At 44.8% G+C, this 24,062-nt stretch overlaps 1 protein-coding gene across 1 annotated transcript in view; it reads right to left on the minus strand.

Annotated features, from left to right (window-relative positions):
- Positions 1 to 2,498: 2,498 nt before the first annotated feature.
- The window catches only part of URB2 (URB2 ribosome biogenesis homolog), a 28,480-nt gene continuing 6,916 nt past the window's right edge, over positions 2,499 to 24,062 (minus strand). The window contains exons 4-10 of the mRNA XM_021696096.1: positions 19,741 to 23,062; positions 15,910 to 16,070; positions 13,894 to 14,004; positions 11,843 to 12,085; positions 9,052 to 9,139; positions 6,569 to 6,708; positions 2,499 to 2,975 (exon numbers count right to left, since the gene is read on the minus strand). Of these exons, the coding sequence (XP_021551771.1) occupies positions 2,778 to 2,975; positions 6,569 to 6,708; positions 9,052 to 9,139; positions 11,843 to 12,085; positions 13,894 to 14,004; positions 15,910 to 16,070; positions 19,741 to 23,062 (4,263 nt within the window). The 3' untranslated portion in view covers positions 2,499 to 2,777. The remainder of the gene's footprint in view (positions 2,976 to 6,568; positions 6,709 to 9,051; positions 9,140 to 11,842; positions 12,086 to 13,893; positions 14,005 to 15,909; positions 16,071 to 19,740; positions 23,063 to 24,062) is intronic.

Consider the following 24,062-nt stretch of genomic DNA (forward strand, 5'->3'; position numbering starts at 1 on the left):
GAACTTGTTTTCTCTGCTTCCCATCCCTGTGACCACACCCCCGGATGATCGTGCCTATCTGATTGCTGGCTCCTTGTCCACATCCCATGCCAGAAAGCAAGCTCTATGAAGACCAGGAGTACGGCCCCAGCACTTGGCAGAATACGGGAGAAAGTGATGCGCACTTGTGAAATGAATGTACAGCCAGGGCCCTGCAGTACAGAGGCGTTTGGTGCCACGGCGGATCCAATGGGGTCCTGCTCAAGTCTTTCACTGTCACCCTGAAAGCCTCCCGCTCTGCCCTGCAGACACCTAGCCTGGGCCAGCTCTCACTGCCCGTGAGATCTAATCTAATCAAATGAAAATACAGAGCATAGCTGCCCTTGTTACCACTAAAAGAAAAGTCTCCTCTTCCCCATTAATCAGCAAAATAGAGTTGAAAATTATTCTTTCCTGAGGGAGGTTTAGAGTTCCCCGAGCAATGACGGTGAGGAGAGGGCACAGCGTTTCTCAGGAACAGGCATACTGCAGAACTCTGCAGGAAGGCCACAGGGCTGATAGCCTTCTTTCCCTCGTTCCCCTCGTTACAGGGAGCACTTTATACACAGGTGTCTGCGCTGGCTTCGATGAGGCACGGGAGGGGCCCTCAGTTGCGGCCCGCAGTGCCACCGTGAGGACGCCCGGGGAACTGCTTCGTGTTGGTCTGCACTCCGTGAACATTTCCCGAGGCAGGAAAAAACCAATTACTGCTAATCTCTGGCCACGGTGGGCTCCTGGCAGAAAAAAATAGTTACAACTTAATGAGGGAATTCTGAGACCAGGGACCCTCCTGTCTGGGCATTTGACCAAAACGGTAAAACCAAGACCATGGTTTTAATTCCCGCTTTGTTTACAGCCTGTGTCCTTGAAAGGTCACCTGCTTGCCCCAACACACCATCTCCAGGTGTGAACAAGAAATAACGTCATCAACCTCTCTCAGAGGATTCTTCAGGGAATGGGGCACAGAAACAATATCTCATCAATACAGCATATTAAGCAAAAAGATGCCAGACCACCTGAATCCACTTTGGGTTACCAGAGCTTAGAAACCTCTACACACATACCGTCTAGACAGAGGGAAAGAAATGGATCAAGCATGTAGCATGCAAAGCAGAACCATCTCCTCAACTCACTCAGCCAATGCAAGAAACAAAATCAAATCTGGGGCATGAAAAATGAGCTATTTCTCTTAGGTAGCCAAAAAAATCCATTTTATATTGTCTGTTCCAATTATACGTGTTTGAAAAAGTAGGGTAAAAACAAGCCTTTTGTTTAGGTATGATCCTTCAAATAATTTAAGTCTGTACTTCAGGAGAATTCCAACATAAATTCCACAAACATAGTGCGTAAGAAAAATATTCCAATTGAGAAACAGGTTAATATTACATAAGAAACCTAATTACATGAATATAATTTATACAAGAAATAAAAATGGTGAATATGAAAAATGTATAATCTCCAGCTAACTAAAGAAATTCAAGACAAAATAACATTTCTCTATCAAGGAAACATAACACCAAGAGAATCAATTAAAGTTGATTCACTGGTGAGAAAATAAACTAGTACACTTTCTAGAAGGTAATTTGGCAATATTTCTATAAATCCTTAAAACTGCATAGGATTTTTTGACAAACTATACAATTATGGGAGTTCATCTTATGGAAGTAAAGATAGAAGGAAAGAGTCAGTTGCAAGCACCATGTGTAAAAGGAAGTTTGGAAAGATCCCGATGTCTAACCATGGGAGATTTATTAAACAGCTGTATCTACTCAATGGATGACTGCAGCCATTAAAAAGTATGTCAAATGTCTTTATGGACCCAAAGATGTTACTGCAGTATTACACAGGAAAAAGCTAAGTAACTAAAACAAAACAAAAATGCATTTAAGATCCAATTTGGCAACTATGTATTTACTTATATGTGCATCTAGACAGATAAATAGCTGCACAGCAAAGAGATGGAAACAAGGTACTCAAGATGACAGAGGCTCTCTGTGTAGCTGATACTAGGGGTGTTTTGTTAAATTTTTTCCTTTTTATTTTTATTTTCTGAGATTACTACAATAAAATATACTGCTTAAGTAACTAAAAAAAGAGTATTTCTTACACTGAAAAAAAAAAAACAATTCCAAAATAAACTTGAGAGAGCTAAAGCAGGAAGAGCAGAGCAGGCAGGATAACGGAGCACTGAAGAGGTGGACCCACATCACACAGGCCACCCACCTCTGCCCCGGAGAAGGCACCTCAGTGTCTCAAAGCTCTAACTGTCCCCAGCCCCCATCAGAAGGTATACTTGGAGGGAAGGTAGAACAAGTGACATTTCAAGAACACTGCCCATGTTACTTGGAGAATATAAAAGGCAAAGATATTTAAATGGGATTTAATTATATAGCCATGCACCTAGGTAGTTTCCCCCTGGGAGAAGAGACACCAAACCACTGGATGAGAGAGTCAAGAATTACATTTGGAACGGCCACAAGAGAGATTCAGCAATTTTTTTTATTAAATTCACCTTATTCTGGGGTCAATTATCAAGATTCTATTTGCAATACATACTGCTTAAAAAGATATGTTAAAAAATATTCAGTGTGAAAAACATGGCTATAAAATACAGTATACATTATATAAACCCAAAGTGTATTCCACATATCTCAACATCACAAATTAGAACACCTTCAGTCTCTCCTTCTCCAGCTCTTTTGGACCAGAGAGTCAAAGCCACTCCATAGTAACGCCAGCAGCACTTCCGGAACACAGCCTCAAACCGTGTATCTTCTCTCTCCTTCGTGTTTCGCCTTGTGGTATTTCACATAATCATTGTACAGCTCCTTAAAGATGTCTCTCACCCCCGGCTGCAGGGAGACCCGCAGGAACTGGACGTCCGGCTCAATGCAGAGGTCCAGGATGAGGTAAATGCCCTCCTGCAGAAGGCCCTTCACCGCCGGATACAAGGTGACCTGTCAAAGGACACGCCCTCTGTGAGAGCAAACACACAGACCAAGCCCTCCAAAGACCTGACAAGGAGTTTCAAGTTCGGCCCCCAACTTGAGAAAAGACATCCCTTTTAAATTATCATTTTGCACAGAAATAAATATTTGTATCTTAAAAGTTTGTGTTTTAGGGAAATAAAAGCCAACTCGAGTGACAAAAGCCTGGAATAAAACCTCACAAAATCACAGGGGTAGCTCTGCTATTTGGTGAATGATGCCTAGCAGGGGCATTTAAAAACTGGAATCTTTAAACTTACAAATCTTATGAGAGCCATCTGCACACTGTGCCAAATCCTTCGCCATGACCAATCGCATGGGAAGCTGCACTAACATGGGATAAGGACAGCAATGTTCACTGTGACTGACTCCCCCCCGCCCCCTGCCAGCAAGGCAGGCGGCCGGGTGGGCTCCAACACTCCGCAAACGGATCTTTGATAGGCCTATATTAGTAATTAGATCATATCATATCCAAACAAATCGGATGTGATTTATGATTACCCTTAATACATCTTTTTATTTCTATCAACAACAGCTCAATGGGACCTGAATTTCTAACTGCCCCTGAATGGCTGAATCGGTTCTTGAGACTAGAGATGTCTTTCTTCCCTTTTTCTCTTCTGGGTTAACTAAAACCTGGGGAACAGAAGGAAGAGTGGGCAGTCTGGCTCCAGCTGGGCTGTACTGGTGGATATTGCGCACAGACTTTCAGATCAGAGATTCAGACTACTGTCTAGACAAAAAGACCGACAGAGCAGGCTCTACACGCATCTGCCACAACCATTCAGGTTGCAGCTGAACCTGGCTCTGAACCGTCTGAATACCCCAGAAGCTGAAACCAAAAAGCAACTGGAAGGTTCCGGCAGACAGGCCAGGGATTTGGCAGATTCTTTATTAATGTCTTAAGGGCCTACAAGAGTGAAAGCCCCTCTGCAAACACGTAGCTTCTGGGGAGGATATATGGTATTCACTCGGAGAAGTCGGATTCACCAAAGCAACCCCTGGGAGGCCTGTACCTAGAGAGGCAGTCTGTTTCTGTCACTAAGATGGTGCTGTTTTTCAGTTAGGGTCATTTTCACATGAGAGCTCAAAAAATTTCTGACAATGATCTTAACTTTTACTGTTTATAGATGATAAGAACACTCAAGGACTGAAGGTGGAACTGTCTGTGATTTCAGCGGAAAGCATTAGAGAAGGAAGGAAAAATAAAACAAAACAAAAAAACAAATATGTCCTGAATCTTACCAGCCAGGTGAGGACGCTGTAAGCTGACCACTCATTTATTCATCTAATCAGCACTCACTAAACAGATAACTCCACTTCCAAGAGCAAAGGAGCGGAAGTAACTGTCTCAATGACAGCACGGAGAGCTGAAGCCCGCCAGTTAGAGGCCAGGGCCCATGAGCTCCATCATTCCCTCACACGGGGGCTCCTCAGTCGAAGGACGGCGCCGAGCACACAGCCCTGCTGGGTCACAGGAAGGCCTGCAGTATCTGGCCTACACAACCACTGTGCATCTTTATGTTTCAGCCCACTTATTTATAAAACAAAGGGGAAAAACTCAGTTTCTATGACACTAAGATCACCAACCAACGAATGAAAACATCTCTAAGTAGCATAAAAGGACCTTACACAGGACAGGCAGTACAAACTACTTACTCTAGGCTGTCAACACAGATAGATGTAAGTTTGATCTATGGATGAAAGAGACCAGTGCCCAGGATTTCCCCTGGCACATCCCCACCGTGACACATTACTGCATGGAGGGTACAAGGTCTGTAGGAGTCACTGCGTGTCCTGCCTGATGTGGTCTCACCAGGTCACTGCCAGATCTTCACCCATACCCACTCCACAGGACTACCAGGAGATTGCAAAGGAGGTTCACTTAGCTATCTAGCATTTAATTAAACTTACAAATGTCTTTCCGGTCTGGAAATATTTCCAGTTCTCAGGAGAAGCCTCTAATACATATGGAATATTTTCTTCATTACTGAGTTAAAAAACAAATGAAAGATAAAACATAGACTCTTGCCAATGAATTCTGGGATGCTACAGCCTTAGATAATTCCCAAGGCCTTTGACTTGCAAGATTAAAAATAAAAAAATAACTGAGAAGCATAAATTAGACATGAATAATGAAGCCAGGAAACCAGAGACTTTTCATAAAATAAATCTCAGAACAATAGTTAGTGACTTAAGGGTTCAAATTATCACCTCTTTTCTTGGCCCTTAGTTAAGTGATATTACTATCTCTCATTTTATTTTTCACTGAAACACAAAATAATGCCAGCTTTTCTTTCAGCAAAGGCTTACATATCAATGACTTGAGTGCCTGTGAAATACCAAGATTCTATAAAAACGCTAAGAAATTCCAAGGAAACCAAACACGAAGCCCATCTTTCATTCAAAGGCTGACTTGAAGGGGTCCTCACATGTTGCCCCCACCCCTCCACACACCATGCCTTGTGAGGACCCCGTGCATACCCACGGGGCAGGGTGCATCCTACAGCCCCCCCCCCACCCCAGCCCTCTCAAACCCGGCCAAGTGCCCACCCACATGACAGGCATCTGCACTGGCTGAGGCAAGCAGGGCCAGCATGCCTGAAAATTATTTAAGAGTTCTAGATTCATCCTGAAAGAGGGTCAGAATGAAAATGGATGCAACACCAGATTTTCTGAGAAAGCTCATTCAGCTCAATCTCCCTTGAGAAATCTCTTAACGTAACAAGTTTACCAGCGGTTTTAACATTATTCTTACAAGATTTACAAAGGAGGGCTATTCTACTAAGAGCAACATAAACAACACAGATGTATATATCTACACCTGCAAAAGTAGATACACACAGAAACATACTGTACTCTAAGCCTCTGACCTTCAATTTAAACCAAGTAAGATATGAAGTCTTCACTTCAGGGGTCACACAGGGTCTTGTGGAATTTTGGAAATAACATGCTAACATTCCAAAGTGAGACCACTGCTGAACAATGAATTAATTATCCAGAATATGAAATCAAAGAGTCAGGTTAAATAGGACAAAGATACTTTTGTTTAAAGGAGCTGAATGAATCTGCCAGTATCTCTACCACGTCATCTACTTTGAGTGTCTGAGAGCAGCTGACTCACACGCACGATGCACTCCAAGAGGATAAACCAAGGAACTCCTGCTGTTGGGGGTCCCAAGACCCTTCTTCCTCGTCACCATTAAGCCTAGCCCTAGGAGAGCTCCTGTTCTTAAACCTGGGAAGCATTTCAGCTCGCTCATTACTCCAGAAACTGACCAAAACAGGCCCCAGAGCTTGTGCTGCAGCAAGAAGGGAGAGCTAGCCATCACGGAGCGCTTTCTAGGTACCAGGCACCACCAGCCCTTTGAATGTCGCCTCACTCAGTCATCCTGCTAACCCTGCAGGGCTGCTGCGGAACCCTGCAGATGGGCAGGACAGCCTGCTATGATGCATGGTTCAGGACCATCAGGCCCAAGATATCGCGTGCCACTATGGTTGAGAAGCCCTGCTACCAAGGACTACAAATGAAAGCACTTGGTGAGAGGGGGCAAGCTGTTTACCTTCTGCACCTCCGTGACATACTGGGCCACCATAAAGGGGGAAAACACCGTGAACTCTTCGGCCCGAGCTGCAATGTGGCTGTACATCCTTTCCACCAGGCGGGCACACTCAAGGACAACCGACAGATCATCTGTGCTTCCTATGGAAGCAAAGTGTTTCCAAACTGATTAGTCCAAAACCCATGCATTTTAACCCTTCTAACTTTATACATTTAATACAGCTGAAAATTATTCAAGTCTTCCCTTTTTCCCAGACTCATTAATTGTCTTATTCCACAGACAGAATGAGGGAGAGATGTCCAAATATTTATCTGTATTACAAAGGAAAGAACACTTAAAATACTCGAATGTGTGTTTTTTTAGGAGTCTAGAAGAATCAAAAATTTTCAGATGAAATCTATGATTGCTCTGTATTTTAAAAAAAGGTGGAGGTGTATAAGAAAGGTTTAAATTAGAAAATTATCTTTAAAAAACATGGTTTTTTACATCATAGGACTTTAAAGATAAGATGGCCTAATTATACCTTTGCCTCCTTATGTTTCAGATATCATGCAGGCAGACAGATACAAGACTCAGATATAAGACTTCTTAAAACCTTGAATATATAAACATGTTACATATATGCAATTTTTCTAGATACAATATAATTTTATGAAATTATATAAATTTCTAACACTCACTGGACATTTCAAAAGACAAGTACTTTAGTGAAGCACTTGAATATCTACTCTGTACCATTTCTTCCCTCTTTTCAGAGTGCTCAGCACATATATGCAGTTCAGTGAATACCTGGCATTTATTATTTCAGCTACACAGTTAATGTGTGGTTATTAAGAGTGCATTAGATACCAACAAGAAGAGTAAACAGTTAAAACTCTACTCAGTTAAGCTATGAACACATCAGAGAACCGAGTCTTGGCAGATGGGAGGTAACTGAGCTGCACCAACATGGACACAGCAGAGCCACGCTCGTGAAACATGCCCCCACACTCCCTCAGGACACACGACAAAGGACACGTGTACAACTACACACGGGACATGCCTGTGGCAGCGTGTGACAAGGGCTCTGCTCCCCCACTGCTCAGCAAGGGCTGGACCAGAGCCTTCCCTACACTGCCATTTCCCATCTCCTGTCCAGGCAGACATCACTAGTAAAAACAGGGATTCTTCTTGCTGAGCTCAAACAGGACCACGACCTTAGGGGCCTCAACACAATGCTACAGCTAGCCACCACCAACTGACCAAGGTTAGCTTGGGAGATGGAACCTGTTTCCCTATCCTGTTCCTAAACATAGTCACAATTTTACACTGACACCAATATTACATCGCTCTGCACCAAGCCTGGGAGAAAGCAAAAGACCTCATTGTGCCACTGACTGATCTCAAAACCAGGCAGAATAATTTGGGAATTATAGTCCAGTGTTAACTATACCTTTTCTCTTTTCTCAATAGTTACTTGGTTTAAGTAGCGTAAATCTACAAGTCTGAACCCATCAAAGTGGTTCACTCAGCGGGGAGGGGGGCTGAGTACCACTCATATGTTTCCAGTTAGTCCAGAACTGCTGCCACAGGCTCTTCCTGGACACCCTCCAAGCTGAGTTATAAAGCCCTCCTTGTTGGTCCCAGAGCATTCCATCAGGTACCACACTATGCAAATTTGAAACAGCACAATATAGACCACCTCAATTTATATGCAAATTTTTAAATAATGAGACTCTCCCCCAAATTAGAAATTTAGCAAGAATCAACAACCTTCAAGGCTGAAAACAAGCTGTACACATAATTTATGCTATCACCATATGGCAGCTCACTTCACTGGTAAACAAACACAACCTTGCCAAGATAAGACTGAAATGATGACTTGCCAGACCTCATCCCTTTAATAAAATGAAATAGCTCTGTAACTGCCCGTTCTTCTTTAACTTCCCCATCAAACTAGGAACTCCTTTAGGGCAAGAACAGAATTGTCACTTTATTATTTTTTTTAATTTTATTTTTTTAAAGATTTTATTTATTTATTTGACAGCCAGACACAGCGAGAGAGGGAACACAAGCAGGGGGAGTGGGAGAGGGAGAAGCAGGCTTCCTGCCAAGCAGAGAGCCCGATGCGGGTCTTGATCCCAGGACCCTGAGCTGAAGGCAGACGCTTAACGACTGAGCCACCCAGGCACCCCTTGTCACTTTATAACCCCTCTACATGAGAATAAACATTTCCTGAATCTAGATACTTTTTCCCCCCGCCCAGGAAAAGAACTATTTCAATTAGAAAATCACAAATGCACTCACTGTTTTGGACATAGCAAAAAAAAATGGTGACAGCTTGAAATTTTTTAGAAAACTGTTTTGGGTATTCATTTAATGATCTGAACATTTCTTACTTAAACTCAACTGAGTGGTTTTATTTTCTGTAACATAGGAGGCCGGAGACATCATAAGATAAACACATTTGAAATCATGTATCTGATACTGTTACTTTGAATTACCTTTGTCTTTCTGCCTCCCTTCGTGCATAACTGAAAACACCAATCTACTGAAACAGTTCAAGAAGGAAGGAATGGCTTTCAGCATCACCTGTAATAATAATAGAAAAAAAGAATATAAAAACATGTAATTGCTTATTTCAAGTTCTACTTTATTTTTTTAAACTTTTATTTAGGGGCGCCTGGGTGGCTCAGTCGTTAAGTGTCTGCCTTCGGCTCAGGTCATGGTCCCAGAAGTTCTGGGATTGAGCCCCACATCGGGCTCCCTGCTCAGCGGGAAGCCTGCTTGTCCCTCTCCCACTCCCCCTGCTTGTGTTCTCTCTCTCGCTGTCTCTCTCTGTCAAATAAATAAAAATCTAAAAAAAATAAAGTCTTATTCAAGTTTAATTAATTAACATATAATGTATTATTGGTTTCAGAGGTACAGGCCTGTGATTCATCAGTCTCATATAATACCCAGTGCTCATTACATCACATGCCCTCCTTAATGCCCATCACCCAGTTACCCCATCCCTCCACCTCCCTCCCCTCCAGCAACCCTCAGTTTGTTTCCTATGATTAAGAGTCTCTTGGTTTGTCTCTACTTTAAAGGAGAGCATGTTTATTTCCTTCTTAACCACATCTATCAGGATGCTCAAAACAGCGTGGCAACTTCTTTTTGCCTGAACTTTCTAGGGAAATAGCTCACCCACCTTACTTGACTCTTTAACATTTGTTTTAATGGTTTGGGATAGGGCTTCTAACTTCAGGAATCTAATGGAGTGATCTCAGTTTAGAATCCGCTTAATCTGTTACTATAAGCTGTTACCAGTGCATTCTGGAAATGGGTAGAAATAAACAGAAGCAACAATAGCAACATATTCAAGTGTAATTGGCATTAGAAAGAGGTTACATTAAGCAAATCCATTTAAAAGAAGGACCCAAACTTCTCATTTTTTAGTGATGAAAAGGTCTGGTTGGGTTTTATCTTAAAGAATAATATAAAAATTTTAAAATATGTTTCTTTTATATGCAACCACCTTTTAGATCATGATCAAAACAACACACTACCCAATAAAGCAGCCATGAGCTACACGAGGTTACTTTAACTAAAATTCAGTTCTTAGTCATACAGCTCCTAGGCCACATTTCAAGTGGTCAAGACACGTGTGGCCTGTGATTACTGTGCTGGACCATACAGACACAGAACATATCCAACAGTGCTTTAAAGATCTACTGGCCAGTCCTGCTCTTTTCTCAGAATTCTCAGAATGAACAAAGACTAAATCAAGAGTTGAGATTTTTTCCTTTGGTATAATTTATCCAACCAAAATCCTGATAGCATAACATCCCGTTCTTCACATCAAATTACTGACATCCACAGCATGCTCTGAAAGAAGTCATTTTTGCAAAAGTATTCCAGAGCTTCATCAAACTTCCTAAGGTCCCCTCGTAAGCCTCTGCTATCATATTGATTAAAAGCACACAAATCCAGAGCCAGACTATTTGAGTTCACACCCTGGCTTAATATGGCACCAGCTGCTGATCGTTCTGCTGGGTACACTGACTGAACGGACCTCATGCTATCCCCTTTAGATTTACCTAAGCAGATTCTAGCCTGGTGCTTTTATCAACTCAACTATGCACAGGGCCAACAGTGTGATCATGCACCACATGGGGCCCCTATCCCCCACTCTAACCCACAGACAGTGAGTGGGAGTGTGATTATTAGTCACATCATTCTTTATTGCAACCACCATGTCATTATCCCTGTCAATTTTCTCCTTTCATTAAATTGTCTAATTCTGCTAAATGGTCATTTGTCAATGGTTCCGCAGGAGATTCCCACAGCTTTCTAATATTACTTTTCATCAACTGCATGAAATCCTGCATCTTTTGCAAGATGGGCAATTTCAGTTTGTAATTGATATATATTGCATTTATATTGTATGGTCACATAAAATCTAACAATCAACAGAGAGATTTAAAACAAAGATGCTCACAAGATAGGCAGGGCCAAAAGCACTGGAGTGAGGCCCAGTGTCATAAGTGCTTAGTTTACCAGACAATAAATTTTTTAAAAATGGCGCTGCTATCAGGTCTCTACCTTGAGAACATTAAAACACTTAAAATATTTGAATGTGCCTGTGTATATGTGTATATATCTTATTTATGACATCCCACGCATCACATGTACAGCAGTGGTGTAGCGGAAAGAACATGGGCCAAAGAATCAACAGTCCTGAAGCTAAGATTTAGACTCAGCTAGGCGGCATTGGTCAAATCACTTAGCAGCTCTAAGCCTCAGTTTATCAATAAAATGGACTACCATCTACTTTACAGACTTGCTGTAGGGGTGAAATGAGACACATAGCAAATGTTCAACAGATGGCAGCTGAATCTTTTCTGTGGGACAATTATTCCTACTCAGTTCAATTTCAAAGGTAGCATACTATAAAACTAGAACTCAGGAAGCCTCACTCCCTACACCCATCTGAGTTATAAACCCCTGAAGACATCTAAGCAAATGAGTGAGATTTTAAATGTGTGGTCTGCAAAAACAGAACAATTTGTAATGAGCTTCCTTAAATAGCTAGTATACAAACACTATCTAAGTGTCAGACCCAACAAAGATGAAACTCAAACAGCCTGATGTGAAGATCAAACATTTTTGTGCTTGAGAAACCACTGTGACCCTGGACATTACTGGAACCAAAAAGTGTGCTTAGCAAATCACTGTTTTTATTATCTTCCAACAGTAAAGCTCTACTGCTGCTGAAATTACCCTGCCTCATGCCTTGCTCCTCCTCCTCACCTTCGGATGACACTGCAGGATGGAGAAGAGCACATTGTGTACCCGCAGAAAGATGCTCCCATACTCAGGGGGCTTCAGGTGGTCCAAAGGGACTGTCAGCAGGATGCTGAAGGCCAGGCTGACATGGTGCGGGTTGCTGATGGTCTCCTCCCCCTGTCGAAGCAAGGCTGCCAGGACGTCCAAAATAGGCCCCACAACCGCCAGGGGCACAGGCTGTTCCTGACAAGCCTCTCGGTTTTGCAGCTACAGGAAAAGAAGGAACAAAGGAAAGAAAATGAAGGCGATTCTCTAAAGAAAGAATATAAAAACTGAAGTAGACAAAGGTAAGAATGTCCAAAATGTACTTATGCGGTCAGAAAGCACTTTGAAAAAAGAAGGCCAGTGTTCAATCTCTGAAGGCGACCTACTGAGGACTTGGCCATTTTGGTCCATGCTTTTTGTTGGACTCATCAACCACGAAGAGAAAGAACTTCTTACAAGAGTTGACTCATCCAATTTCTCAGAAGAGGAAAACTTCACATCAGACATACATAACAGTATTTTCCCAAAAAGATGATTAGTTGTAAGTATCTATAATTAAAGTTCATTTGTTACATTTCTTAAAAATCAGCTCTAGGGACACCTAGGTGGCTCAGTCGTTAAGCATCTGCCTTCAGCTCAGGTCATGGTCCCAGGGTCCTGGGATCAAGCCCCACATGGGGCTCCCTACTCCACGGGAAGCCTGCTTCTCCCTCTCCCTCCGCCTGCCGCTCCCCCTGCTTATGCTCTCTCTCTCTCCAACAAATAAATAAATAAGACCTTAAAAAAAAAAAATCAGCTCTAGTTAAGATATTCAATTACTGTTCTAGAGAATAAAGAGAACAGGCTCAAGATGCGGGCTAACTCAAAGTTCTACCCCCTAACCTGGGAGAGCTCACCTGTCACCCTTGTCCTCAGGCTACAGGTGTAAATAGCAGCCCTGATGCAGCCTGCTGGGGCCTCACACAGCGCTCCAGTGGCCTGGGGACTCCAATTGTGCTGACTTCATGCTGGTAAATCTACTTTTAGATTTACCTATGTGGTTTCTAGCCTACTGTCTCTATTAATGCAGCCCTACTGTGCACACCACCGACACTGACTGCCTAACACATGAGTCCCTCTTCCCCCCGCCCAATTCCCCGCACTCTTCCTCCTGACACCTACTACACACACCAGGGAAAGATGAGATTCAGCCACTAATGCAGATTCCCAGGAAAACAACAAAGCAATAAAACAGAATAGGAGGGAACAATATGTTTACCCCTTAGGTCCTTCTGCCCTGAGAAGATGCTAATCCAGGGCAATTCTCTCAGGTGGCACAAGTGAATTAAAGCTGATAATCATGGTAAAGTAGATATTGATCTTTCAAACCCAAGTGCAAGAATACTGACTGGAGACTCTCCAGATGGCAAAAAACACTCAGACAGTCCCAGTCAAAATTAGGTTTTTGTGCTAGTGAAACAAAAACTCATGTGACTACCATGTATATTCACCAAGTGCCAAAATTTAACAATTGGGTTAACAATTCAACAATAATCTATCTGCAACATTACTGTCCCATTCTATAAAGCCATTCTTTTCTCACTATATCATAGATTTTAAACATATACAACCCCCCTACAAATGAACAAATGCACTAAACTGACCACAGAATTTGGTGGGGACAAAAGAAAGCCCCAGAATTCCTTCTCATCTCATCTACATTCAACGGGCTTCCACAGGAGCCCCATCTTATCACTGCACGCCTCCTATTACTGCCTGCCTAATGCTTCCCGGGCTCCTCGACACCCCCTCACACCACCTCTCCATCACATCTGGAGCTGACACCAGCGTTTGCAGACACACAAAAGCACATACAGTACACACACTGACAGAAAAGCATCCTGCTGGCAGCCATCATCAGGATGGAATGCCCAGAAACATACTCTGCATAAAACCAGAGATGGCAGAAGCCAAAATGCAGCCTTTTGTATGCAGAGGAACAGGGATGATGAGATGAAGTGAGATGAAGGGCACCGCCCAAGGGTACTCACAGTGAGAGCCATGACTATCTGGGGGCACGCACACCAGAACAGACTCGCTTTCTCTCCGCCGAGTGGGCAGTTCAGGAGCAACCTGGTCAATGTAACAGCTGACAAAATGGCCTGAGAGAAAAGGGATAAAAACTTAGCAGAAATAGCCAGCTCTCTCTTACGAAGTCCATCTTGGGAAGAAACCCAGTCACTGGTGCTAAAGAGAGAGAGCAGAAACCATTAGAACCCTGGTGTCGGGGCATGGACAAGACCTGGTTTGGGCTCAGTCCTGAGGGTGAGGACCCTTCCACCACCAGGCAGACAGGAAATAAATGCATAAGATGAGCAGAACTGTGGCCAAGGGGGAGGCCTTTTCAGTAGCATCTCACTAAACCAAGCATGCAAATGAGCCAGGATAGTGAAATAAAAGAAGGCCACACATGGACACAGCAACCTAATTACAGAGATCCCACCCTGTCAAGATAGTGTGGAAAGAGGCGGCAAGCTATAACCTACCTACGCAAGAACAGCACATGCTCGTGGATAACAGGAGGAGTCAGGGGAAAACCGGGACAAAGTGAAACAATTAGATTTGGTGCTACGATTGCAGGTGATGGTTTTAAACCATGAGGAAGGAACTATGTGGGAAGGGAACTCACTTTATTGAGTGCCTATGTCAATAAACATCCAACCCTTGCTGGCACTTTACACCATCAAATTTCAGCCTCGTGCCAGCCCTTCCCCCCCAACACTGCAGCCCCACAACCCATACAATTCTGGCCTCAGCCCTCTGCTCTCAGCTTCTTTCCCATCTCTCCCTCCCTGATTAGCCATACCCCTATGTATGGCTACCCCCCCCCAGCAGCCCCGCCCTCTCCCGAGCTGGGGGGCTCACTTTCCTGCCCACCTGCAGGACGTGTGTACCCACATAGGGCCTGCACACTGGCGCCTCCCTTGCTGTCTACCTCTCACACCCACACCACCTCTGCCCTGCTGTGCACACAACGCCCTCCTCTCTCTCTCCATAGCAACGGCCCCCCATCCAAATCCTCTCCAGCTCTGAATGCTCAGGCTCCAGCCTCGCCTCCTCCATAAACCTTCTGACTGACTGGTTTAAATAGAAATCTACAGTGAGGCCCTCTCAAAGCTGGGGCCCAATCGTGCTGCAAATGCACACAATGAAAACTTCCAGAGAGAGGGGAAAGTGCCACGGACAATGAGGAGGGGACTGGTGCACAGCAGTGGCTCTGGTCCAGCTGGGGCTCCTTGCTCACATACAGGAGATGTGAGTTCTCCCTGCTGCCCTTCTGTGGCCTCGATTACCCTCTCCAGCTCTCCTCCCATCCAAATCAAAACCCAAGCTTGAGTGCTGATTATAACTGCAAGTCAAGAAGCCACTCATGGGGCAGAAAAAGCTCAGAACCAGAAGACGTGGGCTGTGTTGCTGGCTCTGAGATACTTAGCTCTGTGACATTCTTCCTGTGCAAGCAGGGACATCTGACCAGTCCAGTGCACAGGGCTGTTTAGCAGACCAAATTCCAGCATGTACGCTCCATAGAGAGGCTCTCCAAAATATGTAATGCCAAATGCAAATGCAGGGCTTTATTAGCAACTACCAAATAAACTAAGGTGCAAAGGACTGCAGGGCAGCTTGCTAATCGGAGTGATTTTCAAACAGGATCAGGGCTATGTGACCAAGTGAAGTAAAATTTTTAAAAAGTACGATGGGAGATGTCTTACATAAGATGAGCAGAATTTAGCTTTTTTCTAATATGTCAATTATAAATATACAATACTTTATATTTCATATAATAAGCACCCATAGCTGTAATTTGAAAAAGTTCCTCTTTAAAAAATAAGGCCCCCGTATACTAAAGTCCCAGGCCTCTCCACAGGCCAGGGCTACCTCCATAAACACCCCCTTGGGGTTTGATCTTATGTGTTTAATTTTAGGGGTGACACTGCATCTCAAATAAGTTTCCCCATTTGAGCTATTATTTATGTGCCTGCCATACAAGGGAGAAAAGGAGTACCCACCTGCAGATCGGCTTTCCACATGTTACTGATGTCTAATCCTTGGAGAATACACCGCATCACCATCCTAAAGTCCTCTGTTGTCCCAACTTCTAACATCTGGGTGAACAAGACTCCCAAATGAGGTTCAATATCCTGAATTACCTCAACTGGAACTGCAGGATCTATGTGGAGAAGAAACGAAAACTGCTGAGATATGATAGAAAAGGGGCAGGTGAAATATACTAGAATAACCACATGATGAATGGGGCCCCAGCCCTTAAAAGCATGATTTGAGAGGCATGGAAATACTCATGGAGCAAGCAGAGAAGGCGGGGCACATGCCACAGAGCAATAGTGCTCTGCTGCACACAGCTGACCCGTGCAGAGTGCACACACAGCACAGGGAAGGGGAAAGCCTGAGAGGATGATGACAATGGTCAGCAGTGCTGAACGCTGGACTATGGAACACAGGTGATTGCTACTTTCTCTATACTTTTTTCTACTTTCCTTGTACAGATGTACCTCAGAGACAGGACAGGTTCAGTTCCAGACGACCGCAATGAGGCAAATATTGCAATAAAATGAATCAAATGAATTTTTGGGTTACCCAGAGCAGATAAAAGTTACGTTTACACTATACTGTGGTCTACTAAGTGTACAATAGCATTACGTCCAAAATACAATGCACGTCCCTTAATTTAAAAATACTTTCTTGCTGGGGCACCTGGGTGGCTCAGTCGGTTAAGCGACTGCCTTCGGCTCAGGTCATGATCCTGGAGTCCCGGGATCGAGTCCCGCATCGGGCTCCCTGCTCGGCGGGGAGCCTGCTTCTCCCTCTGACCCTCCCCCCTCTCATGAGCTCTCTCTCTCTCTCTTTCTGTCTCAAATAAATAAATAAAATCTTTAAAAAAAAAAAAAAATACTTTCTTGCTGAAAAATGCTAACCACCATCTAGCTTTCTGAGTCTTAGTCACTGATCACAGATCATCATAACAAATGTAATAACGAAGAAGTTTGAGATATCGCAAGATTTACCAAAATGTGACAGAGATACAAAGAAGCGAATGCTGCTGGAAAAATGGTGCCAACAGACTTGCCTGAGCAAGGCTGCCCCAAGCCTGCAAACTGTAAAAAACGGAGTATCTGTGAAGCTCAATAAAGAAGAGCACAATAAAATTAAGCATGCCCGTATTCTTTTGTAAAATCAGTAGGGACACAGGCGTGGCATGGTACGTTGAGAGAGATGAGAATGTTGAAGACATTAAAAGAGCTCCAAACTTTCAGGGCCTATCTGCCTCAGTCATCCAGGTGTTTCCCACTTGATGCGGGAAAGCCACCTTCTTTTTTTTCTTTAAGAATTTTATTTATTTGAGAGTGAGAGAGAGAGCAAGAGAGATCAGAAGGAGAGGGAAAAGCAGATTTGCCGCTGAGCCAGGAGCCCGATGTGGGGCTTGAACCCAGGACCCCGAGATCATGACCTGAGCAGAAGGCAAACCCTTAACCAACTGAGCCACCCAGGCACCCCTTGATGCGGGAAAGCCTTCTAATGGCCCCAGGGTTTCATACTAGAGCCCGAAGTCAGGGCATTTAAGGCCTTTTATTGTCTGATGCCAGCTTACCTTCCCAGCCATATTTCAGCCCAGACTGTTCCACATTGCCAGAATACCTTCCCATGTCTCAGTCTTCGCTCACTTCGTAAGTACTGAGGGTGGAGGGGACAACAGGCTTTGAGAGTTAAAGACCTCGGCCCAAAAGTGTCCTACAAGCTGTAAGATCCTGGACTCATGAACTCTCTGAGCCTCCATTCCCTCATCAGTGAAATGGGCATAACTAACTCCCGTGGTCGGCAAATAAAAGAAGGAGCACTGCAGTGTCCGCCACATGGAAGGCTCAACATCAGCACTCCCCACTGTCTCCACCCACCCTGCCTATCCCTCAAAGGCCAGTGCCAACTACTGCTTTGCCTATACACACTTTCAACCCACAGTCCCCTAGTTCTGGTGTACTTGACAGCATTTCACTGTTCTGCAATTTGTGTGATTTGTGTGAATGTCTGTTTACTTGATTAGATAGGTCAAAATCAACACTGCATTCATGTCCAGAATAGAACATGGCTCCACATACATATGAAACATTTGTAAAAGTAATTGTTTTTTTGTGATTGAACTGAAGTAGTCTATTCTACTGTCGGAAAGCATTCCTAACAAATGCTCACTTTTACGAGGGGAAACCTACCTGAAACACCCCTGAGGACACAGAGAGGCCACACTCTGGTTATCCATAGCCACCTTAACTCTCCCTCTCCCCACTCAAAGCTTTGGGCCCTCCTCAATAGGCATTTCTTCCAAACCTCTCACTCCAGTCCCTTTTCTAGACAAAGTCTAGTAGCTCAAGGCTATGACGCCTGGACCCAAGAGCAACACCTGAGCCCGTGGTCTGAGGGCCAGCGGGGCAGATGGCCTCGGCCCCCTGACTGCCACAACTGAGGCTCTGTCCCTGGAGCCAGAGGTGCCCCAAGTCCACGGACATATAGTTAGGACTTAGAGGCCACCTCAAGTCAAGAGGATTGGAGGGAAAAGAAGGATCTGTTTAACAAAGGGGAACAGAGGTCAGAGCTTCAGACCACCAGCTGCCATTTCTTAGATGACTCATTTAGGACACTGTAACTAGTGTTAATAAAAGACTAAATTCTAGCCTCCACTAAGGTGAACACCATTCCCTAAAAGAGTCGCTGACATAATAAGACAGCACATGTGACACGAAAGCCTTTTCAGTCAATCCACAATCAAGGCGGGGATAGAAAGGCTATTGAAAGGGAAACAACAGCAGTGTTATTCTGGCCTCAACACTTCAGTTCTGGCGCTGGCCCGGGCAGCTTTACTTCCTACAAGGCCCTATTTTACGCTCTTGTATCTGAGCACGCCTGCAGCCCCATCTGTGGCTCCTCCCGGCCTGTCACAGCTTCTCCACTGAGAAACATTAATCGGCATTTGTTCGGAGAGCTAGGGACTCCCCAGTCTCACCTCTAAGGACTGTCCTAAGCCCAACCCCTCAGGAACAACCAAAACAAAAAGAAAACAAACCTCACCAACTTGAAACAGTGCTATCTTGAAACAGAGACAAATCTGGCCCATTGGCCTTTGAGCTAGGGAATAGCAGATATTGAACGCTTCTGCACAAAGACGTGGGCTAGGTTTGCAGTCCTGATTGGCTGGCCCAGAAGAATGACATCAAACTAAAAGACCAAGATGACAGCTAAGCTTCTGCCTTATTAGCACCCACAGCCCAATGATGGCCAGGCACCACACTGAGACTAGGAGTGGGAGTCTGGCCCTCAAGGAATTTTATGACGTTCCCTATAAATTAAGTCAGTTGCATTTTTTAAGTTGACAAGTTTTAGATCTTTCTTAAGTCACTGAAGACGGCACTGAAAATCAGATACAAAAGAGCCTACTAAGAAGGATGAAATTATACATGTTGCCCATCCAGGGCCAGGACAGATAAAGGCTAAAAAAGATAAAAGTAATAGATTTCAAAACTATAACCTAGAACAATCTCCAAAATAAATGAAAAACTAAAGTGCCAAACAATATACCTAGAAGGTTACTATTTGTGTACAAAGCAGAACTGTGAAGGTCACTGCTTATCCGTGCAGAGAATGCAGATACTAGAAATGAGTTCCTGGGAGTGGATGGTGGGGGATTTCCTCCTGGTTCACTGGCCTGTACCTTCTGAAATGAACACCTGTTCCAAAAGGGTGTGGGGGATGGGGGGCACTCACCTTGCCAGTGGCTTACTTGCTTTTACCAAAAGCTGTATAGCACAGAATTAGCTCAAGATAAAATACCTTACCTGCAAGAACTTTTCTCACAGAATGAAACATGGAGGTAAAAACAGAATCCTTCTTGGGATGTAGTTCTGGGGCCAAAAAGAACAGAGTTAAAAACCGCATAGCCGCCTGGAAACACTGACTGTCTCCTGCAAGAGCCGGCAACTCTGACAGTAGTTGAGAGTAAACGTTCTGGTAGAAGGCGGTATGGGACAGTGGCATCCTGTCTGTCATCCGGGAAATCTCTGTCCTGTGCCTGGAGTGCTGGCCCACATCCGCCTCCAAGAGCGTGCTGACCGACGCGATGAAGACGGAGGGAAGGCGCTGGCCCTGTGCCCCCTGTACCCAGCAGAGCTGCAGCACAGCTCCCGTGTGCAGAATGGCCTTCTGCAGCAGTTCGGACAGCGCTTCTGGGGCCTCATGTTGCTGCTTCCGCTCTCTGACAAAAGGCCCCAGGACTTGGCACAACTTGGTTAAAGACAAAAGAAGGAGCTGCCGGCCCCAAGGATTCTGATTTTCCACCTGTGTGCCTGCAGTTGCTTCAGTGTACAGTTTGTGGAGGAATCCAGTGATTTTCCTGAAATTGAGCACCAAGCTGAGCTTCATCTGGATAAGCATCTGCATTAGTTGTTCTAAGAATGCCCCTATCACTTGGAGGAATTCCAACCAAGAGGGGTCATCCATATTAACAGGAAATCTACTACTGGCTTTGAACAACGAGGTCAACATAATCTCAAAAATATCACTAACATACATAATCTTGAGCACTGAGCGAGCACTTCTGCCTCTCTGCAGGTAACCAAGAAGCCGGTAGCAAGTCATCAAAAACTTGAGGGTCACTGAGGAGGAGCAAGAGCTCCCCAGCTTGGTGATGGCCACGGACAATAATAGAAAAAAATAATGCACATGATAGGGAGTCAAGAGGCTGTCCAGTTGCAGAGTAGAAATTACTTCCAAAAGTCCCAAGATGCTCTCTAATTGTTCTCCCTCCAGCTGAATGGGGAAGTCACTCTTGACCAAGGACAGTAAGTTTTGGGCAATTTCTCCTTTTGGTTCTACACTTTCAGGTCCGACTTTTGCAAATCTGTTTTCCCAAAAAGCCACCACCATGTGGTCCTTTTCAAAAAGCCAGGGCAGTTGTTGACTGAGAAGACTCGGGTCACTCTGGACCCCAGAACACAGGATGCTAGTACATCCTTCAGTTAGGCATATTAAGAAAGCAGAATGAAGGGACTGCATTTCTGGAAAGAGAGGGCTATGAAGGACAGCGCTGGATATTTTCTCAAGTGTGATGCTTGGCTCTTCATCTGCTGAGCCTTCCTGGGCTTTGCTCACTGGTAAAGTTCTTAGCAGCACACTGGCCAGCGATCTCACATCATCTGGACAAAGATAGGATATCAAAATTGTGAGATTCGAAACAATCAAGTGCCAGTGAGCTACAGGGTATGTGAGTGCACTCACTGTCCCAGCCTGGCCATCCCAGGAAGCTGCTGTCCCTCGATGCAAGCTTTCTCTGCCAGAACCAAGAATGTAGGCAGCATCACACCTCAAACTGCAGAGGGCTTCTTCAGACTGGAAACTAGTTTGCATTAAAGTCCTTTTCATTTTCTGCAGGTAGAGCTGTTCCAAACAATACCTGCCAAGAGAGTCAAACTGAGCTGTAAACTTTTCTATCTTCTTCCAATGGCATGTTTCAACATCTGGGAGCAACAAGGGGAGGTTTGAGATCTCTAGAGCAACATCTGCAAGAGCCCCAGACACAGAGTGATACTGGCTACAGTTTATGCTGAGCATGGCGTCAACCTGGGCCCAAGTGTAAGAGAGCAAGAGTGCAGAGTCACTGATCTTCTGTAGCCAGAGCTCAAGCTCTGGGCCCTGGGGGTCCAGGAGAAGGTCCAACAGGGGCCTCACAAGCTCTCGGAGCATCCTCTCCATCGTGCACTGCATTCGTCTGATGACGGGCAGAGGGGTGCTGCTGTCCAGGCTCCTCATATTGAACATGATGCAGTGCAGCAGTGAGCTCAGGGACAGTGACTTCAAGGCCATGTCAGCATCACCCCTCAAATAAGGTAAGACCAAAGACTGGAACTTCTCCAACACGAGGGACCATGTGTCCAAGATCTGACTCGGAGGCAACTCCAGGAGGCACTCACTAAGCACCCTGGAGGGGCCCGAGGTCAGCACAGGCTGCCTCAGCACCTCAGCAGCTGGACGACAGATCACCCCCAGAATCTCCGCAAACAACCGCGGCACTTGTCGCAGTTTGACATACGTCTGGAAGAGAGTGTGAAGAAGTGCCTCCTGTGCTTTTTTGGTTCGAAAGTCTGTCACTTCTGCATCAATCCAAGCTGAGGCCAACAGGTCATCCAGGTCTGGCTCCAAAATCAAATGATTCAGAGACATCAAAGCCTTGAGGCAGCGGAACCAGGCCGGCACAGATGCTTGTGAATGGTTTATCAGTAGCTCAGCCAAACGGCGGTAAAAGTGGAATTGAGCCTCTCCGTGCCGGATCCTATCAGCAGCAATGTTGTAGATATTGTTGTTGGCCACTGAGTTGAGCAGCTGTTCTACAACCAGGAGTTCTGTGGTCCAATCTGATGTGGCCAGAGCTTTTAGCTGCTCCTCCTGCAGGTGCGAAATCCTCAAGCAGCCAAACAGCCTGGGGAGTACCTGGAAGCAGAGAAGCTGGTTCCCCTCCTTGAAGTAAGACTCTAAAAAGAGCTTATACAGCAAGGCCACTGAGTTGGCTACAACAGCAGCATGAAGGGACGGTTCACAGTAGCCAGCATCTACCAGCCTGGCAATCACAGTGTCCATAGGAGCTAGAAGATTCTTCATGGCCCCTATCTTCTTGTCCCCTTCCTGCTGGTCCAAGAGCTCCTCTTTGTAGGACGAGAGTAACTCGGGCTGAAAAGCTCCACCTCGAAGCATGGCCTCAATCTGACTCCTTACATCCCGGCTCAGCGCCTGCCGCAGCTGACCCTGCCCAGCCTGTGCCCACGTGCCCCCCGAGAGTAAGTGCCTCAGGACCAGGCAGGGCTGGAGCAAGTGCCCAGTCACCTCCCCAAAGGCACGTCTTGGGTTGACTTGCTGTTGCTGGATCGAGAGGTAGTGGCCAAGTGCCAGATGAATGACCTCAAATAACTGGGCCACCATGGCTCCTTCCGGCTGCCTACAGGCCAACCAGCACAGCTGGCTCAGCAATGCCACTATCAGCTCCTGCCTAGCCGTGTAGATGACAGCAAGGGCAGGCGTCGAGAGGATGCCCTGGCAGCAGCTCAGCACAGCACACACACTTCTCTGGGATTCCGAAAGAGAGAATTCAGCTATTCTCTCATTTATGATCTGAACATTAAGAAAAAAACTCATTACTGACTCTACACATATATAAGAAAACTACAAGAGAATCAATGAACTCACTCTTTGCCCTTATCTTTAGATGAGATTATCACATCTAAACGAACTTGACATTTGCTTAATGCACTGAGAGAAGGCAGAGTACCTGTTTTAAGTCCTTTATTCATGCATCTCCTACCAACATGAATTCAGAAAAGGGATCAGTACCTTTTTAATTCTGCTGTCCCTATTTAAAGAGCTGGGTTTTTAAAAGACTTAAACTCCAAAGATTACTTTTGCTTACATCCTAAACCTGCAATTCAGCTTTGGCTTTTTAAATAGAAAAACAGGGGGTGCCTGGGTGGCTCAGCCGTTAGGCGTCTGCCTTCGGCTCAGGTCATGATCCCGGGGTCCTGGGATCGAGCCCCGCGTCGGGCTCCCTGCTCAGCGGGAAGCCTGCTTCTCCCTCTCCCATTCCCCCTGCTTGTGTTCCTGCTCTCACTGTCTCTATCAAATAAATAAAAAAAAAAAAAAGAAATTAAATAGAAAAACAGTGTAATTGACTACAAAAATGTATTTTGGACCACAGGATCATAGCCCAAGGCTACTGTCCATCCATCTCTAGCATCTAAGCTGAATTGCTTAGATGTGCCACTAGGAGCTGTGTGACTTTTAACAAGTTACTGAACCTCTTTGTGCCTGGCACACACTAAGTGCTTTCTATTGTCACCAACTATTCTCACAGTATTTCAAAACACTCAGTTGTGACAATGAAGTTCATTAATTCTAATCTGAGACTTCAAAATTGCTTTGACTCAAAAAACTTTGAGGAAATTCCTATCCAAATTTTGGCCTTTGGTCTTCCTTGAGGCCAATGGAAAAGTGGGGGGGGGGGGGGCAGGGAACACAAAGTAGTATTGCTGGCGACATTTTCCAATTAAAAAGATAATCAACAACCACTCTATGAAATAGTTCTAAGCTTTCCTTGAACATTAAACAGAAAGTGTTT

The sequence above is a fragment of the Neomonachus schauinslandi genome, chromosome 6 (assembly GCF_002201575.2).
Source record: "Neomonachus schauinslandi chromosome 6, ASM220157v2, whole genome shotgun sequence".
NCBI classification, from domain to species: Eukaryota; Metazoa; Chordata; class Mammalia; order Carnivora; family Phocidae; genus Neomonachus; species Neomonachus schauinslandi.